The following is a 16,427-nucleotide window of genomic DNA, read 5'->3' on the forward strand; positions in this document are numbered from 1 at the left end:
TGCGTATACACGCATTTACGTACATCCCCACTAGCTAGACAAGTATATAATAAAAATATATATAAAAAAATGCATGAGTAATTTAATATTATATAGATAAAATATATCCATTATGATACCCATACTCACTACAGTCGATGTATTTAATTTAGTTTTTGCTCTTGCAATAATAGCTTTTTGTAGTTATTCTTAAAAGATTCCTTTGAGTGCAAATTTCGAAGTGGTGGTGGCAGGTTGTTCCAACACTTAGTGGCTGCGTAGCGAAAGCTACCACGAAATGCGGTTGTGTGGAAGATGGGTATATTTAAAGAATCGTGCGAAGCGCGGGTCTTATGTGGAATGTTAGCATCACTTCTCCATTTTAACTTTTTAAATAGATAAATAGGGATTTCGTTCTTTATTATACCGAATAGTAAGGTAGCAAAGTGCAATTTCATACGACTCCCCATTTTTAATAATGACTCTCTATTTAAATAAGGGGTAACGTGGTCTCGCCGCGGAATGGAGAAACAATATCTTGCACAAGCGTTTTGAACACGTTGTATGAGACGTTTAGTACGCTCCAATAAGCGTGGACCTATGGCTGCATCCATATAATTAAATTTGGAAAGAATCAAAGATTCACAGAGGAGTACACGTAGGTCTTTTTTTATTGAGTTTCTGATTCGGTATAGTACTTTCAGTCTATAAAAGCAACTACGAACAATCTGAAGTATATATTTTTCGAAACGTAAGTTTTCGTCTACGAGCAAGCCAAGATTTCGGACCTCGGTTACCCTCTCTATTTGTTCATTATTAATTTTAATGTTGGGTTTACCAGTTACTACTTTTTTAACTTGATGCCGAGTACCTATAACCATATATTTCGTTTTTTTCGAATTTAATAGCAATCCATTGGATTTCGACCAGTCAAAGATCCGATTAAGGTCTGAGGTAATTGTATTGAAGGCTTCCTTATCATACGGCTTGAAAGACAGGTAAATTTGTATGTCATCAGCAAACATATGAAATTTACAATATTTGATATGTTGAACCACGTCCGCTGTGTACAGAGTAAATAATAAGGGACCTAGGATAGACCCCTGAGGTACCCCTTTTTTAATTGGGAGAGGCCGCGAAGTGGTCACATTTCCGTTATGGTTAGTAATTTCAACGAATTGATGTCTGTCACGTAAGTAGCTCGAAAACCACCGCAAAGTTCTTTCTTCTACGCCGTAGAATCGCAATTTAGCTAAGAGAAGATCAAAATTAATGGAATCGAATGCTTTGGAAAAATCTAATAGAACCATAACAGTAGCTTCCCCTTTATCTTGTGAAGAAAGTATATCGTCTATTACATTTATTAGGGCTGTAGTTGTGCTGTGTTGTTTCCTAAAACCTGACTGTAATGTAGGTAGAATATTGTTTTTTTCTAAATAGGTCAGAAGTTGACTATGTACAATCTTCTCCAAAATTTTGGAAGCACAAGGCAAAATACTAATGGGTCGTAATTCGTTAATTTCGAGCGGGTCGTTTTTTTTGGGGATAGGCCTTACTAGTGCATTACGCCAAATATCCGGAAATATATCTGAAGCAATTGATTTATTAATTAGTTTGGTAAGTGGACTTAGTGTATAAGGAAGAGATAACAACAGCATATTCAGTGAGACTCCATCGGGACCAATTGCGTTTGACTGCAATTTTCGAAAGGTATTTGCAACTTCAACCTCTGTTACAGGTTGAATAGTAAAAGAATTAGATCCGAATCTGTTCATATTGAATGAATCTATGTATGTCCGAGATATACCCTCTCCTCCCGGAACGTTTAAAAAATATTGGTTTATAGCCTCTGGGTCACATAAGTTGGGGGGAAGAATTTCGTCATGTTTACTCTCAAACATCACGTTTTGTTTAATGTGTTTCCACATAGTTTTAGGGTTATTTATATGAGTGCTTATATATGAATTAAAATATGCCTGTTTTTCTGATATTAATGCGTTCGATACAACTTTCTTAAGATCCTTATAGTACAGCAAATGACCAGGATGTTTACTTAAATGCGCCCTCTTATAAGCCTCGTCACGTCGCTTCATCATTAAACGTATGTTATATGTGACCCAGGGGTAGCTATGTTCCTTAATTCTAGCTATTTTAATTGGTGCAATGGTGTTAAAAACCTGTAACAGATTTGAGGTAATAACGGAAGCAAACTCATTTACACCAGACGGCACGTCCTCATTCCAGTTAATAGATGACATGCAGCTATGCAACTGAGCTGGATCTATACTTAATAAGTTTAATTTTACGTTTAGGTTTGGGCACATCAAGTTCGCACGCAACAAATGCATGAGAACTGAGAGAAGGAATGTGATCGACCCAAACCTGTGACACATTTGCATCTGTACAGATAAGATCTAATAGGGTATCACTGTGGGTAGTGAAGTGAGTGGGCTCAGTAACATACTGTTGAAGAGAAAAGCTGGCCAAGAGGTCACGCAGAGCCAGAAGTTTTGCCTCATTTACTTTTAGAAAATCAATATTAAAATCGCCGAGTAGAACAATGTAGTCATGCTGTGATAGAGTTGAGATGGTATCACATAGGGCATTTATAAATGTATATGCACACAACCAGGGTGGGCGATAAGCTGTACCGATGGCTATTTTCCTGGAGTTAACGCGAACGCTTATCCACATTTGCTCAACTGAAGCTACAATAGGATGCTTGATAACATGTGCCTTAATTTCCCGGCGAATATAAAATCCAACTCCACCACCCCGACTGCGAACCTCTGAAGGACGAGGAATGTGACGAAGGCGATATCCAGATATACGTGGAGCTCGCATTTCCTCTCCTATTCCTAACCAAGTCTCATTAACAGCCAATACGTCTAAATCATTACGTAGTAACCCAGCCACAAAGTCTTCATGTCCTGTACTCAGTGAACAAGGATTGATTAGACCAACCTTCATTCTCTTAGGACCCATTTATATAATGAAAATATATACCCATTGCAATACATATATGACCGAAACGATGTAATGCTACAAAATGGCAATAAAAAATAAAAATAAAATAATCACAATACATACCTATATAAGAGACAAGACGTGTAACATATATGATAGGCAAATGACTATTTCCCTTTTGTGTTAGTTTATACGACTTAATAATTAACTCAATTTGATTAATTAATAAACTAAATAAATTTAATTTAAACGAATGAATATTTCTTTTGCGGAGCGCGCTGCTGTCATAGTTCGAAATGATTTCATTTTCATTTCGTAAACATAACATACGAAGTTCTATAAAAGAAACGAGGACTACTACTACATTATATTTACTCATTAATAACCAAAACCAATTATAGTTAATGCAATAATAAATGAAGAAAATTAACTCAAATACAGAACATAGTTTTAAAATAAAATACAATATAAAATAGTAAATGCTACAATTAATGAATCTCAAAATTTGTGCGTTTTTAATATGAAATACGAATAAAGATAACAAAAAAATGTATTTATTTTTCAATATATAAACAGCGTATTTATAGATTAGAGTGCTATAATATGTGTAATGTATACAAGTTTTTAAATGTATGTATACTAATGTAAAACCATACAAAAACGTTTTTAAAAATAATTTATGACACAGTATGAAAACCAATAAATTTTTCAGACAAAATCCTTTTTTAAGTCCTGTTCCGAACGGATTTGGTAGGATTTGGAAGTACTATTTCTTCTAGCAAAAATTCGTCCGCCTTTAGTCCAGACGAAACGCCAGTTTTTATTACGGCCAAGCTGCTCACGAGCAAGATGGAATAGTTTCCGGTTTTCGTACGTTAGATGTTCGTTGATATAGAAACGTCGCGCCTGGTCACCTATTGCAGTCCCGCTAGTGTCAGCTCCCCTCCTAACCCGCGCAGCATGAAGCAATTCGTCACGTAAGTGTCGTCGAGTCAGGCAGACCACAAGCGGACGAGACCGTGCAGTCCCCCCCTCTTCCACCGGACGCTTTGGACCGCGCCGCGCCGTATGAACAATATCGCGATCGTTAATGACCAGGCCGACCTTTTGAGCCAGGGTAATTGCTATGTGCGTCAAATTTTCATTGCCGGTCTCAGGTATTCCTGTAATCTCCACGTCATTCAATAACTTTTCCTGCTCGGAATCATTCAATTTCTTTTTTAATTCATTTAAAGTACAAGTAAGCTCTTGATTTTGCACACTATAATCATCTACCTGTACTGCTGCGCAATTCAACTCTAGCTGAGAAAGTCGCGTCTCGATACTATCGAGTCTCGAACTGAACTCGTTGACTAGTAACGATATTCGACTCATGTCCTGTCTGAAGCCGGTCAGCTCGGTGCGAAGTAATTTAATTTCCTGGACAAGCGAGGACGACTCTTTCTGCTCCGAATCCAGGTACAGGTCTTCGTCTCTGACGCGATCTTTCTGTACCGGTCTGCAGGGCTTGGGTTTACATGTAGTGCACATCCATTGCTTATTCGTTTTCGCATCAGGGCTTAACTTAAGGCATTGCTTGTGAAACGTTTCGCTACATTTGTTGCATTTAGCGCCATCTGTATTAGCGAAGAATTTTCCACACGTGTTGCATTTGTTGGTCATTGTGATGTGGTCAACGATTACCCGTGTCGATTTCGTATCAGTTAGATATTTCAGGTGTCACTAGATGGCACTTTAAAGCAAACTCCACTGAATTTATTATATTTTTTAATAATATTATGAAGTAATTGTCCTTATTTAGTGAAATTGGCCTGATAAAGTGTTCAAAATCAAATAAAAATAATTAATGTAATTAAAATAAAATAAAGTACGGAACAAAATTCGTAAACAGTTAGTTAGCGTTTTAACTTTCAAACCTTGAAGGTAGTTCCATCAGCTGATCGATTGCCGGATTCTTTAATCACTTTTTTTACACACAAACAAACACTATTTTAAATGGATAACATTTACAGTTGTAATTATAATATAAATTTACACTTTATACTAGTCCTTTTTATATTTAGTTACTTTAAATAATTCAAATTTCAAAGACAAGACAATAGCAACGTTACTGCTTGACAGCCGACACGGAAAAAAAAAACGCAAGAGATTTAAGAATCTCTTAAATAAATATGAATCAAGCTCATTAAAAACAATAATTGTGAGCTTTTAAGACGTAGCCATTGATGTAAGGTTAGTATTCCAGAAGGTTCTCAATAAAATATCCATGACAACGTATATTTTTTGATAAACAAAACATAGAAGAGATTAAATGACTCCTTTAGAGACGGACCACAGGAATGTGCTGGAAATATATATGTATTGAACAGTAGAAACTCCTAACAAACCATCCAGTTCCAATTGAGCTCTATTTGGAAGAGATATGAATAATTCGAAATCAATCCCGTTGGGGATTGGTTTAAGAGAAGAGTTATGAAAGATTTTGATATTTTTCATGACACAGTGACAAGTCTGAAAAAAAAAACATTTATTATTTACAAACATTTCTGTTTGTAAATAATAATAATATGTTAGTTGATATTCATACAAACTATTTCTTCGTTATATTGTATCTATTATTGTTAGTAATTTGCTTAAAATCCTTGTTAAATTTGTAGGTCGAACTGTATTTTATATTTAAATTAATGTCTTGCAATGAGAGTGGTGTATGCACCAGTAACTGGCATTCATACCAGATTATAAACCTATTAGACCATAATTATTTTAAATGTTTTGTATGTAATGCTGTTGGTGTGTCAATAAATAAATAAGTAAGTTTATAGATAAATTAGCCGACTACGCTGGGGCAGGATTTAATATATAAAAATTTAATTTAAATTTAAAAAAAAAGTATTTCAGAATTTGAAGGTGAAAGAACGTCGTCAGAAGAACAATTTCAGTTCACGGTGACCGAACAAATAGTACATAGTACATTTTGTAGTCGAGAAAACAAATATTTGGACTGGTAGTGTGCATCGCATTTTCCGCGAACGCTTAGGAACCTTAGGGATAAATAAAGTTATCGCATGCTGTGTTGCCAAAATGTATTATTAAATTTACTAGCAGAAACAAAATTACAACATGGAATGGAACATTATCTCTTTTTTTATGATATTAAGGGACGAGACGAACAGGACGTTCATCTGACGGTAATTGATACGCCCTGCCCATTACATTGCAGTGCAGCTCAGGATTCTTGCAAAACCCAAAAATTTTGAGCGGCACTACAATTGCGCTCGTCACCTTGAGACATAATATGTTAAGTGTCATTTGTCCAGTAATTTCACTAGCTAGGGCGTTCTTCAGACTAAAATACAATAATGCTTACACATTACTGCTTCACGGCAGAAGAAGGCGCCTATGTGGTACCCATAATCTAGCCGGAATCCTGTGCAAAGGAGCCTCCCACTAGTATCTCATCTCAAACGCCTAAGAAATTTAAGGCGAGTCGTTCGGCCGGAAAAACATTGGGTCTCTTTTCTGGGACAGTAAACTCGTAAATAAAGTAAAACTACTAAAATAAATTCAAATTCAAATTATGAATAAATAAATAATCAATAAACCATGGAGCTACTGTTGATCGCTCCTTATATGATGCAGAAGAAATAAAAAAAAATAGACGTGTGGCACTCGGGGACTGCCGCGGTAAATATATTGCACAGCATTTTTTATCAACTTATGCAATTATTATTATTCATTTATTTTATTTATGCAGTATTTTTTTTGATAAAATTAATTTAAAAAAAGCAAACGGGAAGTGAGTAAAATTTAACTTACAAGATTTGATTACTGACAGGTGAAACTAAATAAAAATGCTTGTCATAATAATAAAAATTAAAAAAACGTGATAAAAAAATCAAGACGTACCCCAGGCTCGAACCTGGGACCTTCTGCAATAAAGCCTACGTGATAACCGCTGTTCCACGGCAACTGCAACGTCCGTGACGAAATATCTATGTACATCTTGTAAGTAAGTGTTAGGTTATTTTCGTTACGGAATTTCTGGATTCGGTCTCCACGCTCAAAGCCCGCGATAGAAGCTATGCAATAGCTTAAAAACTGCATAACGAAATTCATGAGAAACAGGGAGGAAAATTTGCAAAAATTTGATGCATAAAGATAATGCCCCGGCTTACAGGTCCGCCGTTGCTATATGGCTGCAATTCAAGATGCTGGCATTAACATACTTGAGCATCCCCCATTATGTCTGACCTAGCTTTCAGTGATTTCTATTGCCAAGGTTGAACGATTATTTGATAGACAAGCTAAGCTGATTCTAAAGCCTTACCCCCTTATTCAAAATAGTCTGCTAACTTAAAGCATTGCTAATTCTCACTCTGTCTTCTTCTATTGACCTAAGTCAGAATGAGAAATAACACTCTTTAGCAGCTGTTTTAAGTTAGCAGACCATTATGAATAAGGGGGTTAGTCACTGCAGGTCTGCAGGATAAGAAATTAAAAAAAATTAAGTTAAAAACATAGATATTCGAAGTGATATAGGCGACTTTATCGAAAAATACAATTGGATTTAATAAAAGTTACCAGCATATTACGCAATCTCACTTTTTATGGAACTCTCCACGTATAAAGATTTACGAATAAAGGAAACGATTTACTCTTTGGTCTCCTGTTTAAATAGTTAATCGATAAAAAATATTATAGTGTTAAGGATTTTTTAAATTTTCAGTAAACTTTTTGCATGCTAATTTAAATTAACCGAATAGAAGACACTACAATTTAAAATCTATAGTGTACTGTATTCAACGCAATTAATAAAATTCATTTCATTTAATTTCAAAGCAAAAATATAGAATTTGTCGGCTGCCAGAAAATGTTTGCAAATAGCTCTAGCTGTGATTTTTGTATTGAATTACTTTAAATTGGATTATACGGCCAATGTTCTACACTGCAATTTTATTCACAATATTATTAAAATATTTTTAGTACCGAATGAATAGTTTCAAAGGTTATTTATATCCTACTCTGAAACTATCAAACTTTACCTTGTAGTAATATTACATAGATTTAATATCTTTTAGGATTAAGCGGGGACGAATTCCGTTTTGACCAACACGGCGATGGACCTGCAAGATACAATATTCTTCACTTCAAACAGGTTTCCCTCGGGGTGTATCGCTGGTTGAAGGTCGGAATGTATTTGGATGGAGAACTGCAGTTGGATATGAATGGTCAGTTTAAGTACAAACCTTACAAAATTGTATACTATCCTTGAAAAACCAGGCTCCATTGCAAAGGATGCCGGCTAGATTATGGGTACCACAACGGTGCCTATTCTTGCCGTGAAGCAGTAATCTGTTAACATTATTGTGTTTCGGTCAGAAGGGTGCCGTAGCTAGTGAAATTACTGGGCAAACGAGACTTAACATCTTATGTCTCAAGGAGACGAGCGCAATTGTAGTGCCACTCAGAATTTTTGGATTTTTCAAGAATCCTGCATGGCACTGCTTTGTAATGGACAGTGCATATCAATTACCATCAGCTGAACGTCCTGCTCGTCTTGCACCTTATTGTCATAAAATAAAAATAAAATAAAAAAAACTATCGACTCTGCGCTTTAGGTGCTAAAACATAGGTAACATCGGGCGCGCGGGCACCTCGAGGTATATAATTATTCATTATATTATCAATCAAAATTTTAAACTAGTTATATTATTTTATAGAGCTTGCAGGCATCACACTCTCAAATCTTTTCTTTCATTCTTTGACCAAACATCCCTTCGAGCTGGTAAATAAATCACACCTCAAGTACAGAGTTTAGAAGACAGATGGCTCATATTACAGTAGTGTGCTTAACCGCTTGAGTGCTTACATGAAATCTTCATATAATAACTTTCAAGATATGTTAATATAGAGATCCAATTCAAATGGGGAGAGCGACGGCCGCCAGAGTCAGTGTGTAGCGCTGAATGTGAGCTGGGACAAGCCAAGCAATACGTGGAAGGGGAGAGTTGCTGCTGGCATTGCTTCAACTGTACACAGTATGAGGTAAATTGAACGATATAGAATAACCCTATATAATAGATGATTCCATACAAAAGTTAGGCTTAATACCGCGAAAATAGCTTTAGCCTCAGCCCTGAGTAGGAACGCATTTTTTACTATATTTACACAGTAATTTGTTACAATCCTCAATTCTACAAATTAAATTTGTACCAGTCTTTATGGACGATGTGGGGCTTGAACCCGCGCCTCTCGGTTTCCGTACAAGCACTCTTACCAACTGAACCAACCGTTCGAAGGACGCATCCAACGTAAATCTTGGTATGACTTGTAATACTCGCAGGTCGTGGCTCCATCTACAAGTTCCACATTACAGTTAATAACCTGCTTATCTCCAATAATTAAGTGATATTCAATTAAATTTTCTATTCGATCCCAGAAATGAGGGATATCACTTAAAAATATCCTCAATTCTTTATACGTGATGTTATAATGTATATTTAAACATCTATTATTGCAAATTAAACCTACAGAATTGTTTCAAAAACTAGATAAGGCTCTGACATTTTTTTTATGGAATAGGAGGACCAACGAGCGTAGGGGTCACCTGGTGTTCAGTGATCATCGCCGCCTACATTCTCTCCAACACCAGAGGTATCACAGGAGCATTGCCGGCCTTTCAGGAAGACATATATATATTTATATATAACGAAAAAGAGTTATGTATGTTTTAACCTAGTTTAGGTTTAACTAGGTCTAACTAACCTAAGCTAAGTTAAAACATAGTTAACTCTTTTACGTTTCATGAGAATTTTCATGAGATTATAACTACAAGCCTTCAAATCTTTGAGTTATTTAGTGTTAATTCTGCCAGACTGTGAGTCTCGTACCAGAATTTGGCGAGTCAATATCTCCTGAGGATACAGGAGGATATAGGATATGAGGCGAAACACGTGTCGAATTGTTTGAAGACAAATATTGGCGGAATTAACACCAAAGAAAACTCAAAACATTTGCTTAATTCTGGATTTTCGCAAAGTAACGCCTACTTCAATAAACAATAAGGCTTCCTATACAAATTCCGGGTAATTTACTTGCAGCCTAGTCCAATAACAATTTAGAATTTATTGTTATCTCTGTTAACAGATAAGATCGCCATATTCGGAGACGGCGTGTGTTGAATGTCCTCGAGGTACATTACCTGATGTCACCAGAACCCATTGTGCTCCAATACCAGAGTTATACTTGAAGCCATCTTCACCAGCTGCCATTAGTGCCATGGTTTTCTCGACACTTGGTATTCTACTAACTATGTATGTACATTGTTCTATACATGATTTTATTATTAATTAGCCGTTCCCGTCCGAATTTTAAAAGGAAACAAATAAAATTTTATTCATCTTATTACAAATATAATAAAAAAAATAAGTAGCCATTAACTATCTTGGATAAATTTCATATCGAATGGTGGTAGTTTCATGTCGATGCGATCAGTGGTTTAGGCGTGAAAGAGTTCAGTATATATATAGAAGATCACCGCTATGTTACCAAAGCAAAACAAAATCTTTCTTAAATATGCTGATTGGCCTATGTTGAAGCCCACCATCATTGTATCATCATCATCATCTTTGTAACTCTACATATTTTCTTATAAAACAAAGTTCTCCGCCGCATCTATCTGTTCGCGATAAAACCTACAGCACCGATTTTCATGCTACTTTCACCTTAAGATAGCGTGTTTCTCAAGGAAGGTTTTAGTATAATAATTGTTAAGTTTTTGTGTATGTGAACGGTATTTGTTGGAGTCGTCGGAAATAATAATCCGTTTGGGAGCTTTCAACGAAAACGTTGCCTAAACCTGAGATATAACAAAATAATGTATGGTGGAAATGTATATCTTATATAGGTCTAGTAAAAAGCGATGGAATATGTGTTTCTATTAAAGATTACCTACTATATCCATTGTTATATCTTTTCTATTGAAACAACAGCGTCTGTCGGGTCAGCTAGTTTTATATTATCACTTATCCTTCACTATATTACCATCTTACTTGTCATGAATGGTGGAAATTTTACTTCTAAAGAGCTATTTGAGGTATGAGCTAATTGTAAGGAAGTCCCTGATTTTCAAAGTCAATACGAAATTTCATATATTTAGTTAGATAAAATATATTATAATATATATATATATATATATATAATAAGTAGTCCAGTACTAGTAAATAGGCTTTTTTAAATTTTTATATCGACGAGGGCGAATTTGAGTTTGATAGTGTATTAAGGTCAATTTTATAGGAATAATCCATAGTAAAGTGTGTCGTGTTGTATATGTATTTTATATAACTAAAACATATTACATACATACTAATGTGCCATTAACTATAAAGATTATAAGAACATAGAATCTTCCTATTAAGAGAGAAAATTTTCTTAGTTTTACCCTACTCGATAAATTAAGCTTACTATTTTTTTATTATCCTAAGGCTAGAAGACCAGTGCTAAAGCGTTTTAAATGATAAAAAGATCTACAACTTTTGCTTTAACATTTTTTTCATATAACCTCAAAATTGGAATTTTTTACATAAATTTTGAGGTGAAAAAAGATAAAAAAAAGTAAAATTTTATGTGAATAAAGTTTCTATTACGTACAAGTTTGCCATTTCACTTTTTTCCATGTGACTTGTAGTTTCGCGGGAAATCGAGAAAAACCGTTTTTTACCCTTTAAACCCTTTTTCCACTTCCCGACCTCAGATCACCCGAAATTTATTTTTCCTTTCATTCCTTTTCCAATGGGTTTCATCCATCATTTTTTTGGTTTCAAAATTATCGACTGACAAAATGTTCGATAGTTAGCGACCCTTGCCTATCGATCGTAATTAAGGTAATAAAATTAAGTTTCATCAAAATAAAAATGATATTAAATAGATAATTGAATTGACATATGAAGAGACAAGAGTGCTGTAGCATTTTGGTAGAAATAGAGTTCTTATTTTACTTCGCGTACTGGCGTATTTTAAAAATGTATGGCTGTAACATGCAATCTGTATTTTACGGACATTTTAATTGTGAGCGGTGATTCGTTGAATTCCTATCACGCCGAATATTTTAACATGCGTTATGTAATACTCGTCAGTAGCTAAATGTAAAGTAGCTAGTATATACCTATCCTTTCATCTGATCCTTTTTTGTTGTATTTTTCAGCTTGGTTGTCATCGTGTGGATAATTCATGGTAGCACACCAGTAGTACGAGCCAGTGGAAGGGAGCTATCATTTGTACTACTTATTGGAATACTAATGTGCTACATGGTGACATTCGCGTTAGTTCTACGGCCAACCAACTTCTTATGTTCTTTACAAAGGTATGAAACGATTAATTACGAATTAGTACTTTTATCTATCTCGAATAAGATTGGTGGCAGAGTGTTTCATATAGCTGTCACAAATTTCTCAGATATTACTCTACAAAACAGATTATTTAATCCGTTAAATATTTATTCTATAAAACTGACTATTTTACAGAGCAATCAACTGTGGCGATTTGATGTTGAATGAAAAAGTTCAAATCAAATCAAGTCATTTATTTGCATAGATTGAGTGGGTACATTGGTGTTACATATAATGTGCATGCGTAATCATAGGTGCTAACAATCTGCCGGGTAGGCATGCAATAATAATATTATTTTACAATTCTTACTTTAAGTTTACAAACATACAACATAAAAAACAATATTTTTTAATTAATAAAAGTGTACGGTCTACTATCCATCATAATATTATTAAAATGTGAAAAATAAAAATTGTTTACTAAAAATGTCAACTTTAAATATCTAAATTAACTTATTCTAATGATTATAGATTCATGTCTGTTAAATACATAAACGTTATCAGGGTGATGCAGGGTTCAAAAAATTATTCTACCTCTAGGCTTGTTTTTTGATCTCGTATTTACTTGGTTCTACTTAAAGAGTAGACTATATCCTACAATACTAATCCAGTAGAAAATAAATTTTTATTAATGAATTATTGCTTCAAGAATAAATAACAAATTATTGTTTTTTATTTCAGATTCGTTACTGGATTTTGTTTTACCGTAGTGTATGCCGCTTTGCTCACAAAAACTAATAGGATTTCTAGAATTTTCGACGCAAGCAAATTCTCGGCTCGTAGACCTTCATTTATATCTCCAAAGTCTCAAATGCTGATTTGCTCAATTTTAATATCAATACAGGTATTTTAATTTTCTCATGTTTTACTCAGAATCATAGAAAAATCAATGAATTTAAAGTAATCTTACAGTATCATTTAGTTATTACAGTATCATTGTATTAAATTATTTGAATGTTTCTTATTTCGTATAGAAAACAAAGTCGTGTTAGTTAAACCATTTTCAAATTTAAGTTTAGAGTTATAAAGGATATTATCATTCATCCATATGATTTATACTCGTTAGTAGTAGAGCGTTAATGTTTATTATGTTTTATTTCAGGTTGTGATAGTAATAATATGGCAGCTGGCGTCACCAGCGCGGGCTATTCACCACTATCCCACAAGAGAGGACAATATGTTGGTGTGCGACTCCTATGTGGATGCCTCGTACACGATCGCTTTCTTCTATCCAGTAGTACTCATCGTCGTCTGTACCGTTTATGCTGTGCTCACCAGGAAGATACCAGAAGCCTTTAACGAGAGTAAACATATTGGTATGTATATTCCATCAATAATTCCAGTTAATATTATCTACCTATTCAGATCAGCGATTAACTCATGTCCGTCAACATTACCTAGACTATTTTTCTACTTGTAAGTTTGGTTAATATAATTTTTTAATTATTTCTCTCAGAGCGCCAATTGTTTTCAATCCCTTGGTAGTGCTTTAATTTACATTAAAGAAATTCAAGCTAAATAATTTGAGAAATAAATGCACTTTAATTGCGACGGGGCAACTAGCCACGAATTTAGTGCAGGGAAGTTTTGATTTTAGTGTGTACCTATTTACTTTACTACCACTTCGAAAAAAATAGATATAATGGAGAATTATAGAATGCAGGCAATAAATATATTTTTATGACATTAAGGGACAAGACGAGCAGGACATTCAACTGATGGTAGTTGTAACGCCCTGCCCATTACAATGCAGTGCCGCTCTGGATTCTTAAAAAACCCATAAATTCTGAGGGGCACTTTCATAACTGCACTCGTTACCTTGAGACATGAGATGTTAAGTCTTATGTGCCCAGTAATTTCACTAGTTATATGCCAAGTTATTAATTAATAATAAGTTCTTATCTGCTCTACTTGAGCAGATTAGAACAAATATGATTAGGGTATAGTACCTATGTGAATTAGGTTACACACATTAGCAAATAATTTAAAACATTTCGCAAGCCAGCTTTCAAAATATGGAATCCCAATTAAAAAATTTAAGGAGGTAATATGAAACCAAAGAGCAGAATGACAGGATCAGTCATTCACCCAATTCAAATTAAGAGAAAGACCAGCCATGGTCATCTTTAGTTGCTTAGAAATAAATAAAAAACGAAATTATTGTGTGTTTTTCTCTTAAAGGTTTCACAATGTACACGACGTGTGTGATATGGTTGGCGTTTGTTCCACTGTATTTCGGCACAGCAAGCTATGTTCCACTGAGGGTCACGAGTATGGCCATTACCATATCCTTGAGCGCTAGTGTCACTCTCGCCTGTTTGTTTGCACCTAAGGTATTTATGTTTTCTTTGTATCTATAGATTTTGATAATATAACCCACGAAAACGTAAATAAAATATACCATATACACGAACTGAGAAAGTTATATTATATTCGAATATATGAAAAATAAAGCCAGCACCTATCGGCTTACATCGTCGACATAACATTAGGCGATGGTCAATTCAACACAGTTCAACAAACGATATAATGCGCGAATACGGCCTTACATCAAGGCTCATCAATGCTCTTTCCATTTGACATCAAATCATCTCGGACTTGATTGGCTTTGCGTAGAGATGTGGAGTGTCTTGCATCTTTTACCACAAAAACGGTTGTTCAGGTTAATACGGGCAGCTGATCATCATGAACTGAATATACACACCCCAAATTAGGCAAATACAGCTCCATCTTCCAATGTGAATGTGTAGCCATCAAGGAAACCGCAAACGCGATAATAAGAAGGAAAGTACATGGATATAATATCCGAATTCTATCCGACAGATATACGACACCAATCCTTGGAACGAGTTGCCCTTAACAACCGGGTAACTCTGCAATGGATCAAAGGACACAGCGGTTGGGAACGGACCCAACTTAGTGGTCTAATTGCCGAAACAGGAGCACCTTTACCAAAAACCAGCAGCTGAATTCCACCACCTGTGGAATCATCTGCGGAATGTAGTACTCTTGATCCATAGGGCCTAGGAAGCTTCAAGATCAGAGCATACTTACACTTGAAAGGTCGGCATCTCTTGATTGGCGGTACGGATGTCCTTAGGCGGCTCGTTTTCTATAAAGTTAGCCATTTAGTCCGAATGGGACATCTAAATTAATGTTTGAATGAATATTTTGAATAACTGTTAGTATATTATTACATTATACAGTTTAAGTTTCAAAATCCTCTGTACATAATACGTAGATGTAGCCAATGGTTAAAAAGCCGAATAGTTAATCTATTATCGATCGTGATAAATTTCAACTAAAATATGAAAATTATCACGATCTATTGCGGTGTACCTACAAAGTTCATAATTAAAATAATCGACCATGGTTAGGTATATTAAATAAATTATATTACACGAATTGTTATGATGACGTTGGTTAGCGGTCACAGACTTACCCACTTATTCATAATGGTCCGCTAACTTTAAACAGCCCCTTAGGAGTGGTTTTTCTCATTCTGACTTAGGTCAAAAGAAGAAGACAGAGTGAGAATTAGCAATGCTTTGAGTTAGCAGACTATTATGAATAAGGGGGTTAATATACAAGCGCCGGTATAAGGTACACACGCGATCACAACGTCTGGTCTGGCGCACCCCAGTATCAGCTCGATCTATTTGACCGCATGCAACGCAGAGCAGCTCGAATTGTCGGGGACCCAGTGCTCTTTGATCTGGATCGGCTGGATCACTTGGCTTTGCATAGAGACATCGCTTCATTGTGTGTCTTCTACCGCATTTATCACGGGGAGTGTTTCTTCTGATTCCAGCCGCCGAATTCCACTTCGCACGACACGCCACAAGTTAGGACATCATTCTCACCATCTGGATGTATGGCGGTCCTCCACAGTGCGGATTTCAAGGAGCTTTCTTCCACGTACTACAAAGCTGTGGAATTAACTTCCTTGTGCGGTGTTTCCGAGACGATACGACATCGGTACCTTCAAAAAAGGCCGGCAACGCTCCTGTGATTCCTCTGCTGTTGCAAGAGAATGTGGGCGGCGGTGATCACTCAACACCAGGTGAGCCGTACGCTCGTTTGTCCTCCTTTTCT

At 35.5% G+C, this 16,427-nt stretch overlaps 1 protein-coding gene across 1 annotated transcript in view; it reads left to right on the top strand.

The window, feature by feature from the left end:
* Positions 1–16,161, top strand: part of LOC126972752 (metabotropic glutamate receptor 2-like) — a gene marked incomplete at its 3' end in the record, with an annotated part of 119,729 nt that extends 103,568 nt beyond the window's left edge. The window contains exons 9-16 of the mRNA XM_050819773.1: positions 8,025–8,174; positions 8,858–8,991; positions 10,093–10,259; positions 12,149–12,307; positions 13,014–13,176; positions 13,435–13,648; positions 14,514–14,665; positions 16,144–16,161. Of these exons, the coding sequence (XP_050675730.1) occupies positions 8,025–8,174; positions 8,858–8,991; positions 10,093–10,259; positions 12,149–12,307; positions 13,014–13,176; positions 13,435–13,648; positions 14,514–14,665; positions 16,144–16,161 (1,157 nt within the window). The remainder of the gene's footprint in view (positions 1–8,024; positions 8,175–8,857; positions 8,992–10,092; positions 10,260–12,148; positions 12,308–13,013; positions 13,177–13,434; positions 13,649–14,513; positions 14,666–16,143) is intronic.
* Between the last annotated feature and the right edge of the window lie 266 nt (positions 16,162–16,427).

This window comes from Leptidea sinapis, chromosome 27 (genome assembly GCF_905404315.1).
Source record: "Leptidea sinapis chromosome 27, ilLepSina1.1, whole genome shotgun sequence".
Taxonomy (NCBI): Eukaryota; Metazoa; Arthropoda; class Insecta; order Lepidoptera; family Pieridae; genus Leptidea; species Leptidea sinapis.